We start from the raw sequence: 14622 nt of genomic DNA, 5'->3' as shown, positions 1-14622 counted from the left end.
TATATAGTTCAGCATCTTGGTGCCAAGCAGCTATATATATGTATAAATATATAAGGTTAGGAGCAAGAATACATTTTATGGCATTAGCACATATACCTCTGGGCTCTTTAATGTTTGCAGCTGGACACAGAGGTGCCTGTATATCTCACTCAAACTGTGAACCCAAATCTGCCACACACCTGTACTGTACTAGGTGCCATACATCAAAGTGGCATACATCAGTAGTGTACTAAGTTTCACACATCAGTGCTGTACTAGGTACCTTAGTAGGTTTTTAGCAAGAGAATGTATAATTTATCCAAATCAGGGTGTGTTTAAAAGTACCAAGGGCATTCTTAAACATTGTAGGAGAGCAGAGCTGCCCCCAGCAAGGCCAAGGCTTAGGACCATTTTGCTTTTACCCCATTTAGTACTTCTCTATTGTTGCCAAAAAACTCTGACATGATTGAAATATACATTTACTTATTTAATGTATATTCCCCAACTACACTGCAAAATTTAGAGTTTTCTTGCTTTTAAAAATGCAATGCCTAGAATATAGATGTGGTCTATAAATATTTGTGGAAAGAAGGAAGAAGAGAACAGAGTCAAAGACTAAGCCTTAGATCCCTTCCCAGCACAAAGGGTATAACCTGGTTGGCCCCTTTTTAACCCCTGAGCACAGAATAGCCAGGTTGTTCTCACACTTCAGAGTTAGGGAAGTTTTGAGAGAATAAATGCATGCTGTATGAAATGATTCACCCCACAAAAAGGCAGCTAAAGTGAAGGGAACAGAGAGGACAGTGTAGTATCAGGGATCCTGTTTGGAGTCAACTTGACTCTTCATTAATGACCTTGTTTGGGGCAGAAAGGTGTGAACTTCTGGGAAGACAGCCATTTATACTGTTGTCAGGGCAACCAAGCGTACTTACTGACAATGAAACAGCTAATGAAAAGTCAAGTCAATATGTGCCATTAGCAATGTCCTACTATCTCTATAGTTCAGTTCTGCTTATGCTGTGTTTTAGAATATAAATGAATATCTCGTCATTTGTGAGCAAATTAATAGTTTTTAATGATGACAGCTATTGCAGGCTCAACTCTCTTCCTCTTTAGTAATCAGTGGCTTTCCTTGGGTCCCTGTGGTGGCTTGAGTAAGAATGGCCCTCATAGTTTCATCAATTTAAATGCTTAAGAGAGTGGTATTCTAGGTGTGGTCTTGTTGGAGTAGGTGTGTCCTTGCTGGAAGAAGTGTGCCACTGGGGATGGGCCTCAAAGTTTTAGAAGACCAAGTTAGTCCCAGTGGCTCTCTCTTCTTGCTGCCTGCAGATCCAGATGTAAGACTCTCAGCTACTTCTCCAGCATCATGTGTGCTGCCATGCTTCCTGCCAAGATGAAAGTGGACTAAGCCTCTGAAACTGCAAGCAAGTCCCAACTAAATGTTTTCTGTTTTTAAGAATTGCTGTGATCATGGTGTCTTTTCACAGCAATACAACATTGACTAAAACAGTCCCCTTTCCTTCGGCTTCCTCCTCACTAACTCTTTTCTTTTGATTCATCTAAAACACCCCTTTGTCTCGGAATCCCACACTTTTGCATCTACTGACCCAGAATCCAGTCTTGCATGCCTTATTATGCCATCATCTCTATGTGGGATAGCTTTGTGCCTACAAACAATATTACATTGGGCACAATTGAGTGTGTCATATTCAACTCAAACCAATTCAACAAGAAGCTGCTGGATATTTTTAATATCCAAATAAAGAAAACTAACTGTTCCGACATTCTCCTTGAAAAGAAAGTACAGAAGGCATGAAACTCTACTGAGAAGACAAGAACCAACACAGAAGTCTGGGGAGAACTCTGCAGACTACAGGTAGTTCCTGAGAAGACACCATGGAGCTCTCCTCTTCTGAAACGTATGGATACAGGACATCCTGGAGAATGCACAGTAAGAAGGGAGTTGGATGTGCACAGCTGGCTTTCAACTGTGCCAAGGATGAGCTGGAGAAGGAAGTTGTATACTAAAGTTAAGGTGATGTCATCCCCGACAAAGAAAGTGGGCTAGCAAAGAACCCAGGAAAGAATTCACATCTACAACCAAGAGAAAGGTGACCATGGCCAGTGGAATGACTCAGTGGGTAAAGGCACTTGCCCCAGGTCTGAACTGTACTATCCAGCACCCAGATAGTCGAAGGAAGAACCGACTCATATATATATATAATATATATATACTATCCTCTGACCACCATATGTATGCTGTGTGCTATGGAAAATGTCCATGTGTACAGAACACACACACACACACACACACACACACAGATACACACACACATACACACACACACACACACACATACACACACACACACACACACACACACAAACACACAGAGATACACACACACATACACACACACACACACACACACACACACACACACAGATGATTCTTTTTAGGAAAATGTTAGTTATAAAATCAAGGCAGCAGTGTTGTACCCGAGGTCAGCACTGATCTTTTGCACTGATCTTTGCTCTAAGGTGTACATCTCTCTTCATGTTTATACCCATGCCACTCCCTCATTAGGTACATTTTTATTGTCACCTTCAGCAGAGTAAGCAGAACAGAACACTCTGGTGTCTCTGAAGTACCCCAATTCTGGAAACTTGCCTTAGCTATCACCATTTGTCACTAGATGTATACTTAAGGGAACGTCAGAGTCACAGCCATCATGGTTGGGAAGGACTTGAGTATGATTTTTATTGGAATGTCATCCAAACAATTGAGTCTCCCCTATGCACTATCTTTTAAATAAGATTTATTTATATGAGTTTACTGTCACTGTCTTCAGACACACCAGAAGAGGGCGTCAGATCCTGCCACAGATGGTTATGAGCCACCATGTGCTTGCTGGAAATTGAACTCAGGTCCTCTGGAAGAGCAGTCAGTGCTCTTAACCTTTGCTTCCCATTGAGCACTTTCAGTAAGGGAAAGCTCTCAGGTCACATGCTCCAACCTGAGGCTGCCATAACTTACTAAAAAGTTCCATTTCTCTGTGGCCCTACCCCTGCCCATGTATGCTATCATTTCTGAGCACAAGGGTCTGCTATACCCTCTTGCTGATAGCTCTTCAGGAAGAATGAATCTCATCTGACTCCTTCTCTACACTACAAATCTGCACTATTGTCTCTGATTTTCACTGGCAACAACTTGCTTATCTGAGAAAACACAGTGCGGATCTTTCTGCACGTTTCCTTTCTTTCTTCCAGAACAGTAGGCCTTCAGGACCAGAGCCCAAACTCCCAACACATTGGCCCCAAGTCTATGCCATATGTAGGCATTCTTGCTTCTTTGTCCACACCATTGCCCAGTGTCATGCAAGTGTCCTCCAAACTAGGTCAGCTTTTTAGGACTGGAAAATGGGAACAAGTCAAGGTAGAAGTAAAACTCACCAAATGGGACACATGACAGCCATGTTCCCAATGTATGAAGTAGGCCATTTCTACACATTTCATACATATTATACACCACCGGTATTCCACTGGATTCTCTATTTTCTTTTTACCCATTCAAGCTGCATTTATTTGACTTATCATCCAAGAGCCTGGACAAGTAAGGATGTGATCCCATGTATTTCAACCCATGTCATGATACAACCACAATCAAGCCAATATTTATGAGTGGTGGGGGAAAAAAAGGATTAGGAGGAGGAGGCACTGGGTCTGTAAAATTTACACATGTCTATGCTTAGTATCTTCTTGATTTTGCTCATGCAACCCTAATGTAGAACTACCTGAGGACTTCCCCATACAATCTACCATTCCCAGATGTGGCCAGCGGCCATCAGCTGCTGAGGACTCCCGACTACTCACTGGGTCATTGTACATCTTGATGATGAGCTGTTTAACTCCATGCAGGGTAGGATGGGCCCATGGAGAGGGATCCAGCCAGTGACGATTCAGGTCAAAGCCCATCAGGGAGCACCTAGACAAAGTCCAAACTAAGAGTCAGTACCGATGAGACAGGCTGAGCTTCCCAATACAGCTAAGAGAGGGGGAGCCACTTACTGTCACTTATTGTCTACCAGAGAGAGTTGTAAGTAGGATTTACTAATGTACTAGGATTTACTAATTTAGTGCTATCAACATTTGAGGTAATTTGTATTATGATTCCAAACTTATAGACTAAGACACAGAATTACAGAGAGGTTCAGAAATATTCCCGTGACATAGTACCACTTTAATCCTTATGGACACAGGCATATTACCCAGTGCAGGTAAAAGAAATGATCAGGCTGGAACCACTGTCATCCCCAAATGTCCCCATTAACCCTTTGTTTTTGACATCTACTGCCAATCCACTGTCTCAAAAAAATGTACCAACATTGTTGTGTCACTCCTGAGACCACCTGAGCTTAGTGGTCTTCTTGATTTCAGGCTTGCTTACTTCCACTCCAATCTTTCAAACAATGGTCAGGACTTCTTACATAAGTCATACCTCTCCTCTAGTGCAATGGCTCCTTGTTACCTAGAGCATAAAAGCCCATGTCTTTATAATAGGCTATGGGTCCCCACATTATCTACCACATTAGCCTTTTCTATGTCATCTGCTTCAACCATCCTCTTTTTTGCTTTGCACCAGCTATTGTCCCTCTTGTGTTCTTCCCACACAGCAGGCATTTTCTTCCTTAAGGACAGTGCCAGGCCGTTACTTTGCCCAGATGCTTGTCGGGTACCCAAGTGACTCACTGTCTGGCTTATTTCAGTCTTTGCTTTAGTGCCACCTGGAACATGATGCCACCTAAACTAACTTCCCTACAACCCTCCCTTAATCATGCCACTGGGGTGAGTATAATTATGACCTTGGCTTTACCTCTCCCTTCTCCTACTCCTCCATGTTTGTTTAGAGCCCTGCCTGAACTTGAGTAGGAGCACCTCCTCACAGCATACACATCTTCAGGATAGAATAAGGTATAGAACAGTTTCCAAAACTATGTGTTTGCTCACACTTCAAATAATTGCTGTCATTGTCCAGTCAACCATGTTAGACCTAGAATGAGTTTCTCTCACAGTACTGACTATTTTCCCTTTTTATTAACATTTGTCTGTGGCTGACCATTGCTTAGAAAATACAACTTTTATTTTTTTAGTTCACATGGAAGTTATCCAAATCAGCATCTCCTGTCTCTGCATTACAATGTCCATCCTCTCCCTTCCCTAGCATTCTGCACCTTTAGTACAAGTTTAACAACTGTGTTCCCTCTCTATTTTCCATAATCAGTACAGTTTTACCCCCAATCTGCTTATAAAATGTATATTCCCACCTACTATCCTTCTTGGGAATAATAAAAACTTTACTGATGACCTTGCTGCTTTTTAAAATATTTGAGAAAGAGATGGGGAGACAAACAATAATGCTTTCACACTATCTTTTCAAATAAGTACAACAGGAGTAGAGTTAATGCTGGTTCTGCTCACACTTAGGGGGGAAATGTGGAGAAAGGTCTCAGTAATAAGAAGCCACGTGAGATGGTTTGTTGAAGGAGTAGAAATTTTCCCAGTGTTGAGAGTATAAGGAAGCACATAAGTCAAAAGGGGAATGTGAAACTACTCAGGATATGAGGGAATTGAGGATGGTTTGCTTTGACTGATTCATAACACATGGTAAGGGGGTTACTGATAGGGAATCTGTAGAAGGAGGTGGGTTGAAATGGGAAGAACATTGAATGCCTGGCAAGCATTTCCTTATTGTCTCCTGTTGCTGTCTTTAGATCAACCAAGTGTTGATGTTGGCCTCTCTGATTACCAAGAAAGAAAAAGACAACCCTAAGGCTTTTAAACATTTTCATCGCCAATTCATGTCCTGAGAGCTGAGTCTAAGTACTAATGTTTTATGTAAATTAACCCTAACAGCAAGCCTATGAAGGAGTTCTGGTATTATTGTCTATTGATTAGCTGTGAAATCACTCTTAAGAATGGCATACAGTTCTTAATATGAAAAGTAGAAAACCAAAGTCTACTTTCTGTCAGGAGATGTCAACAGGCCTGATCTTGCTTGGGTTGTTACAGCCGTTCTGATTATGATGGGTATAATAATGTTGTATTTTATAAGATTAAAAAAAATAAAATACAGTAGTGAACCTACCTGGGCTTAGGCATTTTTAGTGTGAAGATGCTCATTATTATTTTAATTTCCTTTATCTATCTATCTATCTATCTATCTATCTATCTATCTATCTATCTATTAGATTATCCATACTATTGGAACATGAGCTTTTTGGATTAGCACTGATGACCCTCTGGATGACCGCTGAAGTCGACGCAACTTGTTCATTTACACCTTACACCTGTGTAGCATCTTCTCTGTCTTGGCTAGTTTGGCTAAAAGTTTGGCAATCTCATTTACCTTTGCAAAAGAATTAGTCCTTTGCTTTGATGAGTCATTGAAATCTCTTTATTCCCATCTCACTACCTTCTGCCTTGGCATTTTATTTCTCCCCATCTATGGATTCAGTGTTCGGCATCTTCTTCTTTCTCTAAGACTATGAGGAGCATCATCAAATTATGTAGTTGAGATATTTCTGTTTATTTTTTCAACATGTGCACTAATAATTATAAACTTCCTTTTGAGAGATTTTTATGCATTGTTATGGATTATGTTTTAACTTCCATTCACTTCTAGGAACTTTTAACTCTACTGAAGTAGTGAGGTGTGTTGTTCCATAGCTTTGCTTGCAACTTACTTCTAAATTAATCTCACTGTCACTGAATAGAATACAAAAAATTCTTCCAGTGTTTGTGTCTCCATTACTGTTTGCTTATATCCTAAACTGTGATCTCTTTTAGAGAAAGCCACTTGAACTGCTGAGCAGAATGTGTATTCTGACATTTCTCCATTGATTTCTACTTATGCCAAAGAGTTGGCTACTGCAGCCACTCACTGTTACTGTGCTCAGTCTGCGACTTTATCCATACTGTGTTTTTATGAAATTGAAATGACTCAATGTTTGACATACATTTAGAATTGTTAAATTGTCTTGATAAATTTTTATGTCAATCGTTACAAAGGCATCTTCTTTATCTCTTCTAATTTTGAGGTTTACTTTGTTAGATATTAGCATATTAGCTATTATTAGTTATTAGTTAACACTCCTGCTCACTTCCTAGTTCTATTTCCGTGAAATGCCTGTTACCATTCCTTTCTCTTTCTACTCATCTTTGATGTTATTGTTTTCTCAAAAACAGAGTAGCTACTCAGAGACTTGATTTATCCACTTATTCATTCAATTCTTAATATCTTATCTGCAGTATCCCTATTCTAGGGAACTAAGATGGACCAAAAAGCTCTGCCCCTTGGAAAACAGCTGGTAGAGCTGTATTCAAAGCCAAGACAACCCAGTTTTAAATAAAACCCAAGCTCACCTAGAGAGTAACCAGTTTAGGATAAACTCCCTGTGTCTAAGCAAACGGAAGAAAGACTGGCCTAATGAACAAGGACAAATTGAATTAAACTCGAAAATTCAACACAGTTGTATAGAGAACCGTCTGAACAAAGAAACTCCCTAGTAGTGTGGTTGATATCATGGTTGATATCAGATATCTCTGATCCCAAGGAGATGTGCTTATCTATATCCATTTGTAACTTAGGACAATGTTATGGAGATTATTTGAGGCAAAGCATATAACACACATAGGTTCTGGTATGTAATGGTACCTCAAACTTGTGCTGTTTTTATTGCATTTTGTTTTTCTATAATATGTTGTTAAGAGTAGGATAGGTTGCTGTCTTTGCAACCCATAGAAGGTTGGAGTGAGTAACTATGGTCAGAGAAGACGTTTGATCTTTTCCTGCAGCCTAAGAATCAAGAAGATGAGTTCAAAACTATACTCTGCCCCCTCTTAAATGTAGTAGGTATTAGTGCATAACTTTTGAGGAAATGCCCACCATTTGACCCTGTTATTAGGTAAGGGATGGTGTGGGGGAAACTTGCTCATTCATATTACAAGTTAGCAAGATGACGGACGGCTGCACTGTGTCTTCTACTGTAGAAGCCAGATACATCCATGACCCTCTTTTAAAAAATATTGTTTTATGTACATGGATGTTTTGCCTGCATGTCTGTCTGTATACCACTTGCACACCTGGTGCCAATGAAAGTCAAAAGAGAGTGTCAGATTCCCTAAATCTAGAGTTATAAATATTTAAAAGCCACTGTGTGGGTGCTGAGAATTACATTTGTATCCTGTGAAAGAGCAGCCAGTGATCTTAAGGACTGAGACATCTTCCCAGCCTTTCTATTACTTCCTGTTTGTGACCTGAAGCCAGGGAAGTAGCAGCAGCAAGAGGGAACCCAGATGTAGGCAATCGCCACTTTCAGTCAGTATTTGGATGTAGGCAATACAAGGTATTGGAGAATGCCATCATTGCAGAACATGGGCATCTTAATCCTGTATACTAAAGCTTTAACATCTCTCACAGCAAACTTAAAAGTGTTGGGAAGTTAATCTTCATAGTATTTGAAGGTTAGACCTTTGGGAGGTAATTATGATTAGATGACATCACAGTATTGAAAGATCATGGTAGCTTTATGAAGAAAGGTAACCCAAACTAGTATTGCTGTTGTCTCCCAGACTTTTCAACCCCAGTCCTGTGTGCCAAATAACTGTAGATTCTTAGTAAATTATCCAACCTTAGGTATACTATTATAGCAACAGAAAATAGACAAAGACATTATTTTTCAGAACCATTCTGTTAATTCCTTTTCTTTTAAATATAAATCCATACATTTATTTATTTATATTCCAGATGCTGTCCCCCTCCACTTCCCCCCTCACAGAATGCCTTCTCCCAACCTCCCTCTCCTTCTCCTCTGAGAGGGTGGAGTTCCCCCCTGGGTATTCCCCCACCCTGGAGAATCAAGTCTCTGCCACCAAAGCCAGACCAGGTAGCCCTATTTGGGAAAGGATACCACAGTCAGGCTACAGCTTTAGAAGACCCTCTGCTCCAATTGTTGGGGGACCTACATGGAGACCTAGCTGCATATCTGCTACATATGTGCCTGGGGCCCAGTTCCAACCCATGTATATTCTTTGGTTGATGGCTCAGTCTCTGAGTCCTCCCAGAGGTCCCTGTTAGTTGACACTGTTGGTCTTTCTGGGATTTCAGGCTGATCTCCAGCTTCTGTTTGGTGCTATAGGTTCCCTGTATGTGCCTTCTTCCTCTTCTTAAGGAGCTGGAGACAGTCCTTATTACGTGAGCTGAATGTATTCTAACCATCTGGCCTTTGGGCTAATTAATTGGAAATTCTAGGAAGATCGTGTATTTTCTATTCCCTGAGTTCTAGTCACTAAGCAAATGCATGACCTGCACACCAAGATCTCTCAGCTCTTACTGAACGTGTAACAACTGGAAAGGAGCACACTATTAGTAACAATACTTAGCTCTAACCCATGGCTCTTCAGTGTGCTTTAGTTCACCTTGCTCTAGGATATCCCTATGACCTAGAGCCCACAACCCCCACTCTAGTCCATTTTAGACAGCTCTATTTGAATATTCTCCCAGTGACTTCTTACATCAGGCTCAGCCCTGGCCCAGAAACTACACTGAACAGAGAGGCTATATGGTGGAGACTGGGGACTTTGGGACTCATAACTGGGTTTAAGTTTTGGCTGTCTGCCTTATCAGCTGTAACCTTTACAAAATTTCTTTTAAATACCAATTTGGGCTTCTGTCTTGTCATAGGTATAATAAGTATAATAACCCTGACCTTCTGGATTGTGTGCATGAACTAATGTACACAAATGCCCCAGTAAAGTCCCCAGTACTGATAAAGTAGAATAAATGATGGCTGGCTACAACAGTGGCCATGGTGATAATTGTAGCATCACTCGAGTGATCTAAATGTGAATGTTACCTCCTTAAGGGGATGCGGGAGAAATCTATCTACACTCCCTACAAATAGGAGGTAGCTGCTTTTTCTTTGCCCCTGCAGTAACATTACTTCTGCAGAATGGCATTACAAGACACAGTGCTGGCTCTATTGTACTAGATCATTGTTTGCCTGTATTTTTGTGCTTGACAAGGAGCCTGTGCTGAAGGTGAACACTGAGGAAATAATTATTGAATGGACATTTCCAACCTTGTATAGTATGGTATAACTATTATGAGTTAGGCAGGCTTCGCTTTCCAAATAAGAGTATGAAGGGCCACAGAAGACCAGTTATTTCACAGAAGAAGCCGCACACCAATATTCTATAGGGCCTGTGGTCTTCTTTTTCACTAATACTACTTCCAGAGTGTCTCTTTGATTTTTTTTTAAAAAAAGAGTTAGATTCAAAACTAAATAAAGGGGCTGGAGAGATAGCACCAGAGGATCTGGCACCGTCTTCTGACCTCCATAAACACCTATGCACACATGGTATGAATGCACACACATACATTCACATACACATAAGCTTAAAAACAAACAAATCTTTACAAAGAAAACCTGGAAGAAGAGCGCTAGAATTGGGAGAGCTTAGCACCTCCTCTTCCTGACTGACCTACCCTCTTAATGAAAACAGAGTCACTCCTGACTCAAACCAACTTCAGTCCTCAAGGTCCCTAGAATGCCTCAGATGCCAGAGCATGGGATCCCTGTGGCTCCCAGTGATTCTCGTCAGGAAGCTGAACCTGCATGGGAACTTTTTGAACTGACTTCTGAAGAAGTTTTTGAGTGGCAATCAGTATCCCAAGAGTTGCATGTTCCCAGAGGGAAACGCCTTGATAAAGCTGCAAAAGACCTGGCTGGGGACAGGGTACAAGACACACCTCTGCTGTCTTTGTCATCTTGGGAGAGTCACCTCCTCTCCCTGAATTCTATGTTCATTGTAAACTAAGCAAGTTATACTCCACTCATGGAAGTATCATTTATAACATGATTCTAAAGTGTGAATAACTGAGCTTTAGCCCCAGAGTCAGAGACCTTGAAGAAAATAATGAATTTTTGTCACGTTTATTCAAATTAGAAAGATTTTTATTGTAGGAAACAAGCTGGCATCATGTTTCTTTTATTTTCTTTTGTTTGCTTATTTTAATGTAAACTTCTGCATTAGGGTTCTCTAGAGTCACAGAACTTATGGATGCTGGCAAGTAAATGAAAGCAGGCGAAGAAGAGTGAATCTTCCTTCTTCCAATGTCCTTATGTAGGTCTCCAGCAGAAGGTGTGGCCCAGATTAAAGATGTGTGCCACCATGACTGGATCTGAGACTTGTTTTGTTCTAGGATAACTTTGAACTCAAAGATCTCCTTGCCTTAGTCTCCTGGGATTTATAGCCACTATGCCTCAAGATCTCCATGCCAAGATCCAGGTCAGAAATTTCCCAGCCTCAAGATCTGTACCACAGGTGAGCCTTCCAATTTTAGATTGTAGTTCATTCAGCATATAGTCAAGTTGACGGCCGACCAGGAATAGCCATTACAGCTTCTTTTAAAATTTTACATTTGTTTATGTGTATGTGTGTGGGGGCGGAAATGATGTATGTGTCGGCATGAATATGGAGGTCAGAAGACAACTTTGTCAAGTTGAGTTTTCTTTGTGCAACTTTATTTGTGTTTTGGGGATTGACTAAGTTTTCGGGCTTGTTCATCAAGCACCTTTATGCTCTGAACCATTTTGCTGACTGACACAACTTTTAAAAGCTTGAAGATGGTTACCACTGTCTTAACATTAATTGTATGCATTACTCAAGATTGGAGACTTTCATAGGACTCAAAAGTGGTAGTCAAAGCACAAGAGAGTATTCCAGGCAGAGAACACGGCCACGCAAAGCTAGAAAGGTGTGCTCTTCTGTGTCTCCTGATGGCTATAAGGGCTAGGCAGCCAAGGCTCATGGACCAGACTCTTTTCTCAAGAAAGGGTCTGAAGATAGGGTGATGGAGACGATGACTTCCCACTCCTCCACTTGACAGTTTATAGTCACGAGGTAAAAATCCTGTCTTTTTGGTGCTCTTCTAAGTCTAGTATTTTTAACATTAATTTTCATCATGAATTCAGAATTAAAACCTATGTTCTGATATAGGGGCTATTCATGGTACCAGTGGGATAAAACAGCTGACATTAGAACAATCCTAGAAATGAAAATATATGAAGGTCAGGTGACTACATACTATACCATTTCTTGCTATTGAGTTGGAAGCACTATTGAGTATCCTTTACTTTCTTCTTCCAAACTGAGATCTAGGTGTATGAGGGCAGGGATAATGTCCAAGTCCTTGGATTAACATCATTCCCCAATACAACTTAATCTACTCTGTCTACATGTCATGGAATCTGTATATATGTACTGAATAAATGAAAAGATTCAGAAGTTCATGAGCAAATGCTCTGCAGGTCTATAAATAGGCCTAGGCATTTCTTACATGGAGTCATGAGCAATATAACTGTACATCAGTCAGTGACAGACTTCATTGCTGTCTTTGTCTGTACAAGTACACTCTAGAATGCTTGCACCCTGGCAAAATCACCCAACAACACATTTCTCAGACCAGATCCTTCTTGTGAAGTGATATATTGACCAAGTTTGAATACATGTGTCTGTTAAATACTGAACACACCTATGGCAATCAAGTGAGGTAGGTATTATTTATTCTTGTTTATAAGCAAGGAAAGAAAATTTAAAAAGGGTTTGACCTTGAGAAGCTCACTTAATGACTAGGATATAGAGTCGGATTCAGACCAGATCTTGTTGATGCCATGTGGCCCACAGCCTGGCTTTGAGGTCCCATTGTCTGTCTGTGCGAGACTATGTTATCTGTGAAAGAAACAATGTCCTGCTCATTCAACTCTTCTTGTCCTCACTTCCTTCTTTGTCCAACAGCAGAAACACACTGGTTCCAAAGAATGTCACACAAGTAGCAAATGAACAGTTCCATCTTGGGAAGGTCACTGCGCCTTCTCGTTTCAACGATGACAGCCAGAACAAGCAATGATTTCAACTCCCCTCTTTATGATTTTCTTTGCATTTCTTTTAAAAGATAGAGAAAAGGCAGTGTAACGGCTCCAATCAGTCTTCTGAACACTATGAGGCTGCATACTCCTGGGAGCGTTGACATTGACAAGCAAAGATGTATGGGACATGCATGCAATTGTCCACCAAACACAGCAGTTTTTCAGCATTACCAATGAGCTGTATTGAATTAAGTATATTTGCACCAAAAGCAAAATAAATATTGCTTTATTTAATGCCACAAAAGGTTGTGATTCAATTGCCCTTGGCCTAAGGCAACTTCTAGCTCTATTGATTGGCCAGTGTCAGAATGCCAGACAATCTGTCATCAACAGCCCCTGAAAAGTGCTTAGCAAGTGGGCTGTGCTCTGCTGTGTTACAGATAAATGCAGTGCCCTTTATGCCAAATAAGAAGAATCATAACACATCTACTGATCATCACACTATTTCCCTCCCATCTCTTCATATACTAGCACTGTGATCCAGATGTTTGTGTTGAATAGGTTCGTGTCAACTTGACACACAATAAAGTCAGCTGAGAAGAGGAAACCATGATAAAGATAATGTCTCCATAAGACTGGGCTGTAGGCAAGACTGCCTATATTTTCTCAGTTAGTAACTTATCCAGTTGTGATGAGTTGGTAGTCCTGGGTTCTATAAGAAATCAGGCAGGGGAAGCCATTAGAAGCAAGCCAGTAAGGAGCACCTCTCTAGGGCCTCTGTATCAGATCATCTTCAGGCTCCTGCCCTGTTTGAATTCCTGTCCTAACTTCCTTGGATGATGAACAGTGAGTGCTGGAGAAATATAAGCTAAATAAACCCTTTCTTCCTCAACTTGCTCTTTGTTCACGGAGTTTCATCACAGCAACAGAAACCCTAATGAAGACAATAGTGAAGACTTCAGAATCCTCTGAAGATGGATAAGAACATGGCTTTCAAAATTAGAAAGATGTAGGTTTAAGTCCTGGGTTTTCCATTAAGTAGCTTTGTGAATTTGCACAAATTCATCTGTTTGTTAGAATACCTTCAAAAAGCTAGACAGAGTTAGAATGTACTTTATTCCCACTGAGTCATTGCTCTGCTAGCAGAGTCTCCACATAACCAATGCTCAGACGAGCCCATAAGTAGATGCTCAGATGGGTAAGGAGTTTATCCACGGTTCAACAAGGACAGATAACAACAGCAGGACTTGAACCCCATCCACCAGCTCCAATATTAAATTTTCATCCTTTATTTGACTTTTTTTGAAGTAATCTTGGGAGTCGGAGGAGATCCTAATAGATTGTCTCCCAGGGGAAAGGATGATGGTGAGTTCAACAATCTTACCTTAAATACATCTTTGTTAATTATTTGAGAATTTTATATTCTGTATATTGATCATATTTGTCCTGCTTCTCTCCTTAACTCCCCTAATTCCACCTTTATCTCTCCAATTCAACTTCATGCCCTCTTGTCTTATTCCCTGCCGTCATGTTTGCAAATGGGGAAACTAGGCTCCAAATAAGAAACTAGAGTGAAGGTATCTGTATATGAATTGTTAAAAGGCACCCCTTCCAGCCTGTCAAATTAAAAACTGAAGTCTCTTCTAGGTAACTTGTGACACTTTAGTAAGACTTTGAACTGGGAGTAGAGTCTCAGCCTCCCCAACAAGAACTT

At 40.6% G+C, this 14622-nt stretch overlaps 1 protein-coding gene across 2 annotated transcripts in view; it reads right to left on the bottom strand.

Moving 5' to 3' along the window:
- Window positions 1–14622, bottom strand: part of AGBL4 (AGBL carboxypeptidase 4) — a gene marked incomplete at both ends in the record, with an annotated part of 1110674 nt that overhangs the window by 89197 nt on the left and 1006855 nt on the right. For both annotated transcript variants that reach the window (XM_080920614.1, XM_080920613.1), the window contains one exon: window positions 3853–3964. In XM_080920614.1, the coding sequence (XP_080776740.1) occupies window positions 3853–3964 (112 nt within the window). The remainder of the gene's footprint in view (window positions 1–3852; window positions 3965–14622) is intronic.

Source organism: Micromys minutus (assembly GCF_963924665.1).
Source record: "Micromys minutus genome assembly, chromosome: 9".
NCBI classification, from domain to species: Eukaryota; Metazoa; Chordata; class Mammalia; order Rodentia; family Muridae; genus Micromys; species Micromys minutus.
This window is presented reverse-complemented; position numbering and strand designations above follow the sequence as displayed.